We start from the raw sequence: 13960 nt of genomic DNA, 5'->3' as shown, positions 1-13960 counted from the left end.
AAGTTTTCAGATGCTGTTCCCAGAACATTTTCCAAACTCTCCTGCAAAACACATCTGTCTTTGTTGCTCTTTGGAATGTTAATAAATAATGGTGAGGGATTTCCCCCCTTGCCTTCTTCTTTAAACCAGGCAGACAAATTACAGACTCAAAACAATTATTCCCAGAGGTGACAGGAGAGCTGACGTTAGCCAGAAGACATCTTTGGGAAGACATCTTTGGAATATACTATTGCTTATATTATATATATATATTATATATATATATTGGAGTTGAAATCAAGATTTGAGAAATTCTGAATTGGTTCTGTTATTTTGTTCTGTTTCATTCTTGTAATGAATCCTACTTTTTTTGCCTTCACAGCAGGGAAAACAACCCCAAGAAAGAATGCTATCTTTAATTAGAAAGCCAAATGCATTGATTGCCAACACAGCCTCTTAGCATTACACAATAAGAATAAGATATAGTGTATATAATCCAATACACAGAGAGAGAGAGAGAGAGAGAGAGAGAGAGAGAGAGAGAGAGAGAGAGAGAGAGAGAGAGAGAGAGAGAGAGAGAGAGAGAAGATTAGGCAGAACTAAACAACAAGCTCCAAAGCCACAATCTTCCTTTTAGCTGATATGTGCAAATGGAAGGCAGATAGCAAAGTGTTTTGGATATTAGCGTAGGTCAATTTTTTCAAAGCATGTCCAAACTGACACATAATGTCTCAAGATCCCTGAGCATCCCTAATACCTTCTCTTTATTATTATTTTTTCAGACACACAACACATTGACTTAATGTCAAACACCCGCAATATTTGCAAACGGAAAGAAATGTGCCTTCATAACACCCTGGTTCACCATAATTCTCCAGCTGTTCCACTATTACACGTAATTCTTACCTTTCAGTTGTAAACAGGGCAGTCATTGGTTCTGCAAGAACACCTTGTTCCTCCTGGACCTATAGCCAAAACCAACATCTTGGACTTTGCCACAGCTTATATTACAAGTGGCTCGCTCTATCCTTTCGCTTTGGACCACATCTATTCTCCCCACTTTTCTTTCTTGGAAATACTCAGAATGAGATTCTTAAAAGTCAGACCAGCTATGAATCATGAGGGTTAGTGAAAATAAAGTCAGTCTCAAGAGCAAAAAATCACCACGAACAGTCCTGTTGTGCCCCTAAGTCTATGCCAAGTTGACTCAACTTCCAATCCCACTTTGCCAAAAGGGCACACAATTTTATTCCATGGAAAAGCCACAGTGGCCCCATCTGGATCAAGGTCACAATATGCAAGGATCGCTCTCTCTCTCTCTCTGTGTGTGTGTGTGTGTGTGTTTTATAAACCACCCTCCCTGCAAAGATGCTGGTGTTCTTCTTTTTACCAAAACTGCAATTAGTGCCAACAGAGAACAAGGAATGAGTTTCTGTGCATGAACGACAGCTGATTGTCTGTGGAGGTTCTCAATCATCCAGGTCATGGCTGTCCCAAAGGTACTTTTTTTCGAAAAGGCAACTGGACTTCGTTTTTCCTTGAAGATGTTTTGCTTCTCATCCAAGAAGCTTCTTCAGTTCTTCTTCAGAACTGAAGAAGCTTCTTGGATGAGAAATGAAACAACTTCAAGGAAAAAAATAGTCCAGTTACCTTTTGAAAACAGCACCTTTGGGACAACGATAGCTGATAAGATAAAACAAACCAGAGACTGGACAAACCCACCAATACATTTGCAATAAATCAATAAAACTGCAGGTGTGTTTTTCATTCGGGTTTTGTCCTATAAATCCAAGGGAGAAAAAAGCAAAAGATTGGGAAGACAACAGTACCGGGAGAGAGGGGGGGGGAGAGGGAGAGGGGAAAGAAAGAAAGAAAAGAGGAAGAAAGAAAAGAAAGAAGGAAAGAAAGAAAGAAAAGAAAGAAGAAAGAAAGAAAGAAAGGAAGGAAGGAAGGAAGGAAGGAAGGAAGGAAGGAAGGAAGGAAGGAAGAAAGAAAAGAAAGAAAGAAAAGAAGGAAGGAAGGAAGAAAGAAAGAAAGAAAGAAAGAAAGAAAGAAAGAAAGAAAGAAAGAAAGAAAGAAAGAAAGAAAGAAAGAAAGAAAAGGTAACACTTACTTCACTCATTTGAGGAATGGTAAGCTTTGGTAGTTTATTCTTAGAACTGGATCCGGTGCTTTTCCCTTCCAACAGACTTCCAAAGGATTGGTTTCCATAGACCCCTTCAGTTTCTATGGATGGTTTTAGTTCTGGGGAATCATTTGGGACCTGGTCCTGGCCATCCATGGGTCTAACGTACGCGGTGGGCTTCTGCTGGGTCATACTGCTTTTACAGTGGAGTCCAGGAGGAAAGTTCTGGTTGGAAAGATTGTTGGCGGCGGATAGCAAAGACGTAGAAGGAAGCGGAGACCCATGGCTCAGAAACTCAAGATCCACCGGAGACTTTGAGTGGGTGGTTTCTTTGTAGGAGTGCTCGGCCGTTGTGGACTTGGAGTGATTGTGCCTCCTTGAATGTGAAGATGAAGGTGGGGTGTTGACTTCCTCCCCTCCTCCAGTTTTCTGGGGCTCGTTCTGGCAGAGGTAGAGGTCCTCATATCTGCCTTGGGGTGGCTCATGAGAAGAGCCATGTTTGGTCCGATTGGGCTGGCTACTGGCTTGGTTCGACTGGCCACCACCAGAGCTGTGGTTGCTACGGGACCAGTCCATCCTGGATTTCCTGCTGCTCTGGTGGCCATTCAGCAAACTTGCATTGGATGACAGGGAAGACGGAGGAGGCATAGCTGTCGAGGCATTCCCACCCATCTGGTGGGATGCGACCATCCGGTTCCTTTGCTCAGGGAAAAAGCTCGGCTCATTTTTGTCTACTGGGGTTTGTGGCACGGGATTCTTTGGGATGCCAACAAGGTGGCTCTGGTTGGAATGGTTGGTGAGCAGATCCTTCATCTCATCATAGTTTCCCAGTGTGTTCTGCACACGGTTGGCAAGAGCATCGCCTTTGCTGGTCTAAAACATCAAAAGAAACCAGGGTTAAGAAAGGTGACCCATGAACAGAAATGGGCCAAGAAAGGAAAAAAATCTGACTTTTCTCAGCCCGTAAACCAGGGGTCTCCAACCTTGACAACTTTAAGACTTCAACTCCTAGAATCCCCCAGTCAGCCACGCTGGAAGGTGAAGTCCACAAGTCTTAAAGTTGCAAGGTTGGAGACCCTTGGCCTAAATGCATTCTAAAAAGGGACTCTGTTGGAATCTTTGCTTTCTCCTTAACTTTAGTGATGAAACATCTTTCCAATTCCTCCAAGCCATTATTGGCATATTCCGAAGCCTTTATTTATCTGAGATATTTCTAAGTCAATGTAATAGACTGAAAAATGTCTCCAGGGTGTCTTAAAAGAATAAAATCACATACAATCAAAGACGTATCAAAACAATCCCTGGTTTTGTGAATTAACATCCTGCTCCAGTCATAAAGAGAGAGAGAGTTGCAACTAAAACCTGGAAGAGATGATTCATTCAAGCTTATTCAAGGAATGGCTGAGGTTTGCCATCACAGGTGACAGACTGACTCCAGAAGGAAACCTGTCCAAAGGGTTGACTCTACTGCAAAAGAGGTCCTTGTCCTGTCTATTAGCCAATGGCAGTGCCTTCAAAGCAGAAGTTACTTGAAAAGGATGCCCGTCAGTGATCTCAATGTGAATACCATGGAGACGGGTGGGAGGAATCCTCTTACATTTTTCTCCTGCCAGTAACATTAATAGTGACAATGCAACTGCAACAGTGTGCATTGGTGGTGGTGGTGGTGGTGGTGATGGTGGTGGCCAAGGAGCTGGACTAAGGCCTGAAGACAAGGAGTAGCAGAACCTGGGAGTGGAGTTAAAAGAGGAAATAGCCTAGAATCTCTAAATAGTCACAAACAACTAGGTCTAACCTTCCTTTAATTCCGTGAACCCTTGTCTAACTCCCAGCAGATGCTACCCATCCATTGAGAAGATTCCTGTGCATAGGCTTTTAGCAACAAATCAATTTAATTGGACCTTCACCCTTGGACCTGATCATTCACACCTGACAAGGCCAAAGAGAAGTGAGTTCAAGTTTCCGTTTGAATGTGGAAGCTGGGTGGATGACTTTGGGCAGACACTTTCTTCCACTTAAGTCATAAACATGATTTATAAGGAAATAAGGAAAGATAAAAATGCAGTAATAAATCAAACAGTTTCTTTCCCTCTCTATCACTATGGCTATGGGATGTAGTCACCAGGAAGATGGCAATTTGTCTGTTTGGGTATGGACTTGATGTTTAAAAATGGAGATGTCACTCCTTGAAAATAGTATTTTGGCCCCAATGTCAACCAGCCAATCAGCCTGGCAGGTTCAAAATGATCATCTACTCCCCAACGGGGAAGCACTGCCTACTAGCTCACCGAGAATCTTTGAGTTATCAACTAAGAAGGAAGAGACAATTGCTGGGAAATGCTGCAGAGCGCTCATGCTTTCTATTCTGTAAAAACAGCGGGGGTCCAAGTAATTGCCAACCAACTTCTTCTACCGCATTGTGATGAATAATAGTTTCAAGTGTCCTTTTTTTGTTGTTCTGAGTTGCCCTGGACTACTAAGATTTGATTCTGGGTGCTTTTTTGGCCTGCGTCCAGCTTGGTTACTTAATAATTTCTTTCAAAATGAGCGTTCAGGAGAGCTTTTAAAAAAACATCAAAGAAAGATATAAATACAGTTGTCAGCTGTATTTGCAAAACTCAGTTGCCTTTATTTTCTGGAACCACACAGCATGTGTTTTTGCAAATCAATGATTCACAGTCACTTTCTGTAAAGCACAGCAATTATTAGGCAAATTCTGACTCATTTCTGGCATTATTGTGTTTTCATCCCCTGCGTACTTCTTACTCAATTTCTGCGGCTTCTCTTTTTCCCCCCCTCTCCTTTTCTGAAAGGCCATTTAAAAGGTGGGACATTTGTCTACAGATAATACCTGTGGCACATGGTTGCTGTTCAGATGAGCAAGAAAACTACATTTGAGCAATTGGTGCAACTGTGGCGGTAAAAGAAAGATGACAATTTACCAGAAGAAACTCCACTTTTAAGAGATGGTAGAGGAAAAAAGGAAAGCAGTCTTCCAAAAACTATTTGACACATCATTCCTCAAAGGAATAGGTTCCTCCAGGTACGATGGAAATATATCTTATGCATCTTTGTTGGGTTTTGTAAACAAGGGAAATAAGATAATTAAGCCTTACTCCAACCATTCTTTGGCTATTGGGCATCAGAAGGAAGTTGGCTTCCTTAGAATACATCCCATTTCTACAGGACAATCATAAAGGAACAACCCCTAATATTTGGCAATTGACTCGCGAGACATTTGTCAAGGATGATGGGCATAGTGGGGAAGAGATGAAAGAAAGAGCTGTGTGTGTAGCAGCTGCATCTTCCAAGCATCAAAAAGCCATGATGGTGCAGTGGCTAGAATGCAGTATTACAAGTTAATTCTGCTGCCAAATGCCAGCAGTTCGATTCTCACTGGCTCAAGGTTGACTCAGCCTTCCAAGGTTGGTAAAATGAGGACCCAGATTGTTGGGGGCAAGATGCTGACTCTGTAAACCACTTTGAGGGGTGTGTGTGTAAAGCAGCGTGAAGTGGTATATAAGCCTCGGCGCTATTGCTATCTTCTCTCAAGATGCTGGAGGATAATGTCTAGCTGTGGATCCTGTAGAACAATTCAAGCACTTTTGGGCTTCTGGTGAGGATTCATGGAGAATGAGATGTCCCCGAAGGAGCTTTGTGATGGAGATGAGCAGCTGGACAGTAATCTCTGGCTGGCCCTATCTCTCCAGGTAAAGGAGAGATGGTGAGATCGCTCATCTGCACTCTGGATAGCTGCTCCTCATGAGTAGACCACAGGAACGAAGGTTTCTGTAGTCGGTTCATGAGTTGCATGAAAAAAAAAGGCACTGCTTTGCTTGGTCTCAGCTCTGATGCTTGTCGGGATGATTAGATGATCCTTTTGTTTGGAACTGTATATTGTTTGCACCGCTATGTTTCTGTTGGAATATAAAGTTTTGGAAAGGAGAAGATGGGAGCAGATTGGAGAAAGAAACATGATATCTGTAGGTCTTTCTTTTTTCTTTTTTAAAAAGAAATGTTTCCGTCACAAGGTTGTAATCAAGAAAATGCACCCTGAAGCAAATATTTAGAAATGTAATCAATTGTGTAAAGCAAAGAATCATACCGCATGAAGAAGCAGTGTTTTGTTTGGTGCACATGGGTGGCTATATTTCTTTCTTTCTTTAAAGAAAAGCTTAAGGAGGACATTTTGGGGGCCAAAAAGTGCATTCTGTTTTACTCAAGAATCAAGTCTTTGTAGTGGGCCCACCTTCATCTACCCAACACACAATGAACAATGACCCAACCCAGCTTTGACTCACTCCCCCTCCTCACTTAACACAAGGAGATCTCATTGTGTCAGGGAAGTGGGGCAGGGAGGGAGGAGGCCAAACACTTCTTCACTTGTTCTTCTCCTCTCTAGCCAGCCTTGCAGAGATGCTGAGGCAGCACTCGTGCAAAGAGGCTGGACAGGTGGCTGTGACTCAGAATTATTCTTCTCCAAAGAATTACCTTTGCAGGTTTTCAATTGATGGGGATTTCTGAAAAAGAGAAAGAAATGGGAAAGCGTCCAATTTATCCTGGCAGAATTGCTGTCACAAGGACACACAGGGCCGTGTCTTTGACTGATGTAGAGAAATTTACTTGAAGGTTTGGTTCATAAATGAAAAAAACAGAGATGGTCATGTTAGTCAGCAGGGAGGAGCGATCCATTCTAAAGCAAGATCTTTGTGGAAGTCAACCAAAATGCCACCAAGTAGATGGGGGCCAAGCAACATGTTCCACCTGGTTATTATGTTCAACCTGGAGGCTTTCAAGAAGAGATTGGACAGCCATTTGTCCAGAATGGTATATGGTCTCTGCCATGGGTGGAGGTGTCTCTCTCTCTGTCTGTCTGTCTGTCTGTCTATCTATATCTATCTATCTATCTATCTATCTATCTATCTATCTATCTATCTATCTATCATCTATCTATCTATCTATCTATCTATCTATCTATCTATCTATCTATCTATCTATCTATTTCAGTACTGTTGTAACGTCAAACGGTCGCTATACATAAGTCATCTCCTCCCTACCTTATCTATCTATCTATCTATCTATCTATCTATCTATCTATCTATCTATCTATCTATCATCTATCTATCTATCTATCTATCTATCTATCTATCTATCTATCTATCTATCTATCTATCTATCTATCTATCTATCTAGTACTGTTGTAACGTCAAACGGTCGCTATACAAATGATTGTAAGTCAAGAACTACCTGTAATTTAGAAGTGTTTCTCAACCTCGGCAGTTTTCAGCTCTCAAAATTCACCAGAGTTGAAGTCCACACATCTCAAAGCTGCCAAGGTTGACAAACATTGATTTAGACAGAGGGCAGGATATTATTATCTAATGATGTGTATGTGAACATATACATAAAACTGCAGAGCTGGACTTTAGAAGTCTTCCCATTCTTCTTGGCTCACATACTTACAATGGGTGTCCAACATCACTGAAGATATCAGGTTGGAGAAAACAATCTCTCAACATTGGCCAACATCCCACCTTGTGGGCTTTTTGCCTATTACTTGCAGGAGAATCTTCTCCTTGGGGCCAAGATACAATGAGCAGGAGAAGGAAGAAGTTGCTTTTCCAACTCAATGAATGTCAAACTTTGCTTCCAGCGTTGACGTACCTTGTATGGTTCTCCAAAGAGATTAAAGCCAGATGCAAAGAGGTCTTCATCCTGCTGGACTTCTTGGTTTCTCCGCTCCCATTCCTTCCTCTTAAGTGCGCTCCGATCTTGTTCATAGTGACTGCATATATTTTTTTGGGGGGAAAAAGAGATAAATGGTTAAGCATTTACCTAAAACTAAGAAAATGTCTGTTCACTCTTGAAATTTACTGGAAACTATAAAAACAGGAAACAGACCGTGAAAGATTTTGAACATTTGAGAAATTTAAAGATAAAGAGCAGTTTAATTCTAGAAGGCCTTAACACACACACCCACACACAAAGCAAAAATAATGGCCCAATATTTTTCCAACTCAGATGCCCATCCTAGTGTCATTAGAATATTCCAGATTATTTATTGAAGCCATTCGGAAGATCTAGAGACTGCTGCAGCTGAACTCTCTTGTGTCACTCAACACACTGAGCCAAATCCAACGTGGTGGTCTAGAAGTTCACTGACTCTCGTGCTGTTTATGCTGGCAACATTTCCCAGGTTATCCAAGGCTGAAATGCTCTACGAAACCTTTCACTCCTTCCTTTCCTTCTAAGGGAAGGCACTGAAAAATCAGGGATAGGGAGGAATGGTCACATCCCCATCCAAAACACACATCTATAAAGTTCCAAGCCGCAACCCGACAACCCTCCATTAATAAAATTTGATCAAGGGAGGGAACAAAGCAGATTAGTTTGTGTTGTTTCTGAAATACTGGCCATGATCCTATCCAAAAAAATGCAATTCAGTGTTGAAAAAAGGTAAGGTTCTCTACTTAGGCTGGAAAAAAACAGACGTAAAGATATAGGATAGGCAGTTCCTGGCTTAACAGTGGAGCCCGTGAGAGGGGTCTTGGTGTCTTGGTGGACAACCACTTAAGTATGAACCAGCAGTGTGTTACAGCTGCCGAAAATAATGACAGCGCAGTCCTGGGTTGCATTGACAGAGGGATAGCATCAAGAACATGAGACATGGTAGTACCGTTCTATATTGCATTGGTGAGACCACGTTTGCAACACTCTGTCCAGTTCTGGTTGCCATGATACAAAACAGATGCTGAGGCCCTAGAAAGAGTGCAGAGAAGAGCAACAAAGATGATCAGGGGACTGGAGACTAAATAATGGCTCTTCTCACTTGAGGGCAGGGCAGGAAGCAATGGGTAGGAACTCCTCAGAGGGACATCCAATCTGGAACTAAGGAGGAATTTCCTTACAGTGAGAATGATTCATCAGTGGAACAGCTTTCCTCCAGAAGTTGTGGTGCTCCATCATCAATCCAGAAAAGATCGGACAACCATTGGTCCAGGAATGGTATAAAGACTCCTGCCTTGGCCAAAGGATTGGACTAGATGACCTCCAGGGTCATTTCCAGTGATGCTATGATGCTATGATTCCTGGATCATATATTGTATTAACATGGTTGGTTTAAGGTTGGGTTCATGGTCTGGTTCAATAAAACATGGCTTAGCATGAGCTCTGAATCCAGTCACTTCTTTAGATCAGGGGTCTTCAAACTTGGCCCTTTCATGACTCATGACTTCAACCCCCAGAATTCCTCAGCCAGGCATGCTGGCTGAGGAATTCTGGGAGTTGAAGTCCATGAGTCATAAAAGGGCTGAGTTTGAAGACCCCTGCTTTAGATGGTCAAGCACCCTAAACCAACAGAAGGCAATGAAGATGGTCTATGAAGTCAACATGGTATCTTTCCTAAGCCATCATATTAGTGGAATTGGAGCTAAACGTATCTGTAATGGCAGGACCGGAGGCTGTGTACAGATCAGCCACTTTAATAAGAGAAATTTATTTATCCAGAATATTTTAACAGTTTGATTTTATTTTTTATTTTTATATTTTTTTTTAAAAAAGATCCCTTGTATTGCTACTGTTCGCATGTTTAATTAAATTCCACCACCCTAATGCAGCCTGACATAACTCATTATTAAAACATAATTATATAGTTAACAAGCAATATAGCATTTACTATTTCCTAGTAAGTTTTTAAAAAGGATTAATAAAAATGAAGCCCTGTAATTGCTCAAATCAATGTGGATAATTACAATCTGCCCTTTTAGGTAACGTAGAAATATAGTAAATGTGATACAACAGCTGTAGCTGTAAATCAGTATTTTTTTTTAAAAAAAAAAGATTAGTCAACATTGGTCTGAGCATTTCTGTCTAGGAAAAGAAAACAAACGGGTAACTTGATTTCAAAATTTTACATTCCCTTTCTCCTTCCCAAGTGAGGGTTTAGCTGAATTATCTTGGACACTGCCAAGATCATTCACCATCTGCTTGCCTTCTGCAATCTCGTCTTGATTTATGGAAGCTGAGATCTTCTTGACCAAATCATTCTTGCAGAGAGAAAACAGATAGCTGGCCTCTGGGATTGGGCATTTTGTAAGCAGTGGACAAGTTTAGGAGGAAACAGCAGAATGAGTTGAAGCATGTAACCACATGCACAAGTCTTTGCTTTTCTCAAGTCCTGAGTTCCAGAGCAAGGTGTTTTTTTTTAAAAAAAAAGTTTGCATGGTTGCCTCTTTTATCCAAGGGGCTCATGGTGGCTGTAGGAAGCCAGGGAAGCCACCTTGAAGCCAATATTCATTGGCTCATTATGTAAACAATGAGGACAGAAGCATTGCTTACATGCTCAGTAGCTAAATGGTATTAATAAGAGGTTTAGGATGGACCCTGCCCAGCTCTCTGAGCTATAAGAGAGAAGGGAGACACAGATTTACATAGGACATAGAATCAGAAAGCTGGAAGGGGCCTTAGAGGTCATCTTATCCATCCCTCTTCTCAAGGTAGGGGACCTTGTGCTGCCTCAGTCAAATGACTGTCCGGTCTGTATTTGAAGACCTCTGGTGATGGAACACCACAACTCCACAAGGCAGGGAGCAACTTATTCCATTAGTTAATTATTTTCACTGTCAGAGAATTTGTCCTTGTTTCTAGGTTGAGCCACTCTTTAGCAAGCCTCCATCTATTACTTGTTGTCCTGCCTTCTGATGCTTCGGAGGATCAGCCCCACAAGTACCGGAAGACAGTGAGTACGTTTTCCCCCACCCCCTAATCTTCCTCTTTGTTAGACTAGGCAAGCCTTGTTCCCTCAATCGTTCATCAGATGATTTAGCCTCCAGACCCCTGATCATCTTTGTTGCTCTTCTCTGCACTCTTTCCAGGACCTCAGCATCTTGTTTTGAATTGTGCTGACCTGCAAGATTAATAAAGTAGACTTCTTCACGTCTTCCTGAGAAGCACGGTTCCTGATGGGGCCTACCCAAAGGGCTGAGACCGCTGAGAAGACTTTAGGATTTGAACAACAATATAAATAACTGTATCAAATGGACCACAGCCTAAGCCAAAGAAAACAAAATAGCAGCCAAGAATAAAATACCTCCAAGTAATGATAAAGCACTTAAACTTCACTGACTTCCTGATCCCCAGCCCTGGGCCTCCAGCCAGGTCTTAAAGCACTTTCCGGAAGACCAGCAGAGTTGGGGGCCAATCAAATCTCAAGCGGAAAACCATATATAGATATATATGTTTGTGTGTGTGTGTGTGTGTGTGTGTGTGTGTATGTATGTATATGTATATACATATACATATACATAAATATATACATATACATATACATATACATATACGTATGTTGTTGTTGTTGTTGTTAGTTGCGAAGTCGTGTCCGACCCATCGCGACCCTATGGACAATGTTCCTCCAGGCCTTCCTGTCCTCTACCATCTTCTGGAGTCCCTTTAAGCTCACGCCTCCTGCTTCAGTGACTCCATCCAGCCACCTCATTCTCTGTCGTCCCCTTCTTCTATTGCCCTCGATCTTTCCCAGCATTAGGCTCTTCTCCAGTGAACATATACGTATACATATACATATACATATACATAAATATATACATATAAAGGTAAAGGTAAAGGTTCCCCCGCACATGCGTGCTAGTCGTTTCCGACTCTAGGGGCCGGTGCTCATCTCCGTTTCCAAGCCGAAGAGCCAGCGCTTGTCCGAGGACGTCTCCGTGGTCATGTGGCCGGCATGACTAGACGCCAAAGGCGCACGGAACGCTGTTACCTTCCCACCGGAGTGGTCCCTATTTTTCTACTTGCATTTTTACGTGCTTTCGAACTGCTAGGTTGGCAGAAGCTGGGGCGAGTAACAGGCGCTCACTCTGTTACGCGGCACTCGGGATTCGACCCGCCAAACTGCCGACCTTCCGATCGACAAGCTCAGCGTCCTAACCCACTGAGCCATAAATATATACATATACATAAATATATATAGATATATTTCCTTTGGTACGCTCGCACACAAAAATCCATGTTCCTAGGGCCTTAGTTACTTTGCTGTTGCGTGATACACCCAGGAGTTCAGGATGAGTTCAGGATGACCTATGTCCAACAACAGCCTTGTAAAGTAGGCCAAGCAAAGAGAGAGAGAGAGAGAGGGAGAGTCCTTGATTTATGGCTGGATTTAATTCACCTTCTAGATACGGCCACATGCAGGTAGCAAAGAACAATATATCCCTGCGTCTCTGCTGGGGATGAATTTAATCTCATTCCAGCCCTTCCTGGCCAAAGAAAATAACCGTATCTCAATACCAGCCTTTTCAGCTCAGCAGGCCAACATACTGAAGGATTCACACAGCGCGCTATAATGAGGAATAAGCCACGCAGCCATTGGGCTTTTGCAGTGTACAAAGTCACCGGTTTCTCACAGAAGACGCAATTACTAATTTGAAGTGCTGTCTAATTAAAACCACAGCTATGTATTTAGCCTCTTGTTATGCCCCCTGCCGCTTTCTAATTACAGAGAACTCTTTATCTGCATAGCACAACTTTGCCGGATGCAGACAAGTTTGTATGCCAACCAAGAAGCCCGCCCCCCAAGGGCAGAGGGCACCCCAAAGTCACGTCCTTGAGGGTTCCTGAGAGGCACACACACACCTTTCTTTCCACTGCAGAACAAAAGGCAGGAGAGAAAAATCACTAGGAAGGTTCAAAAGAACATTGGAGGGAGATCTTATTGGATTACTCAAGTTGATCGTGGTGCCAAAGAAAACTCAGTTTAAATCAGCTACACCTAACTGGGCACCTTCCAGATCTGAGGGGACTTCAGCTTCTAGAATTCAAAAGGGGCAACAACCTGGACCAAAGATGGTTTTGGTTTCAAAATCTCAACTTAGAGCCTTGGTGGAGCAGTGGGCTAATGCCTCCTTAAGTAACACCAGCTGCCTGCAATTAGTGCAGGTTCGCGTCCCACCAGGCTCAAGGTTGACTCAGCCTTCCATCCTTCCGAGGTAGGTAAAATGAGGACCCAGATTGTTGGGGGCAATTAAGCTGACTTTGTAATAATGCCGCTTGGGTGTGTGTGTGAAAGCCCTAATAAGCAGGCATATACATAGAATGAAGGCTACTGCTAAGCTTGTAAGCCGCCCTGAGTCTTCGGAGAAGGGCGGGATATAAATGGAATTAAAATAAATAAAATAAATAAAAACTAAATATTCTGATAGCGGAAAGATTTTTTTTTTCATGGGGAACCTGGCTGTTCTGATGCTTGTTTTGGGGTTACCACTGACTTCTCTTTCTGAATGAGTTGCTCGGGTGAGCCTACACAATAAGACCAGGCGGCAGGGTGATCTTTCATTTGACGTGACAACATCATCCAATATCAGCCATGAAAAATTTGGTTAATCAGATTGGACCTCAACCAACAGCAATCTAAGTTCAATGAAGAATAACTGTGCCAAGGAAGGCTGGCAAAATATATAAAAGAAGGGACTTTTTCAGCATGGCAGAAATTTGTTGCGCAAAGTGATACAGAGTTCATGGCTCTGGTTAGGGATGTTTGAATGTTCAGTTTTAAGTCTAGTTACCGCATTTGCACAAACTGTTATTCCAAAACAAAGATGAACATCTCCCAGGGGTGAATCCGAGTTTCAACCTCTTCTCCAAAGCACCCGAAGGCAGGACAAGAAGCAACAGATGGAAACCAATCAAGGAGAGAAGCATTCTAGAACTAAGGAGAAATTTCCTACAATTAGAACAATTAATCAGTGGAGCAACTTGCCTCCAGAAGTTGTGGGTGCTCCAAGACTGGAGATGTTTAGGAAGAGATTGGACAACCATTTGTCTGAAATGGTATAGGGTTTTCCTGCC

At 42.4% G+C, this 13960-nt stretch overlaps 1 protein-coding gene across 1 annotated transcript in view; it reads right to left on the bottom strand.

The window, feature by feature from the left end:
• The window catches only part of AFF2 (ALF transcription elongation factor 2), a 217356-nt gene that overhangs the window by 141730 nt on the left and 61666 nt on the right, over positions 1–13960 (bottom strand). Inside the window, exons 2-3 of the mRNA XM_081336915.1 lie at positions 7769–7889; positions 2093–2977 (exon numbers count right to left, since the gene is read on the bottom strand). Of these exons, the coding sequence (XP_081193041.1) occupies positions 2093–2977; positions 7769–7889 (1006 nt within the window). The remainder of the gene's footprint in view (positions 1–2092; positions 2978–7768; positions 7890–13960) is intronic.

The sequence above is a fragment of the Vipera berus genome, assembly GCF_964194415.1.
Source record: "Vipera berus genome assembly, chromosome: 11".
In the NCBI taxonomy this organism is placed as follows: Eukaryota; Metazoa; Chordata; class Lepidosauria; order Squamata; family Viperidae; genus Vipera; species Vipera berus.
Note: the sequence above shows the minus strand (reverse complement) of the source record. Positions and strands in the feature narration are given on the sequence as shown.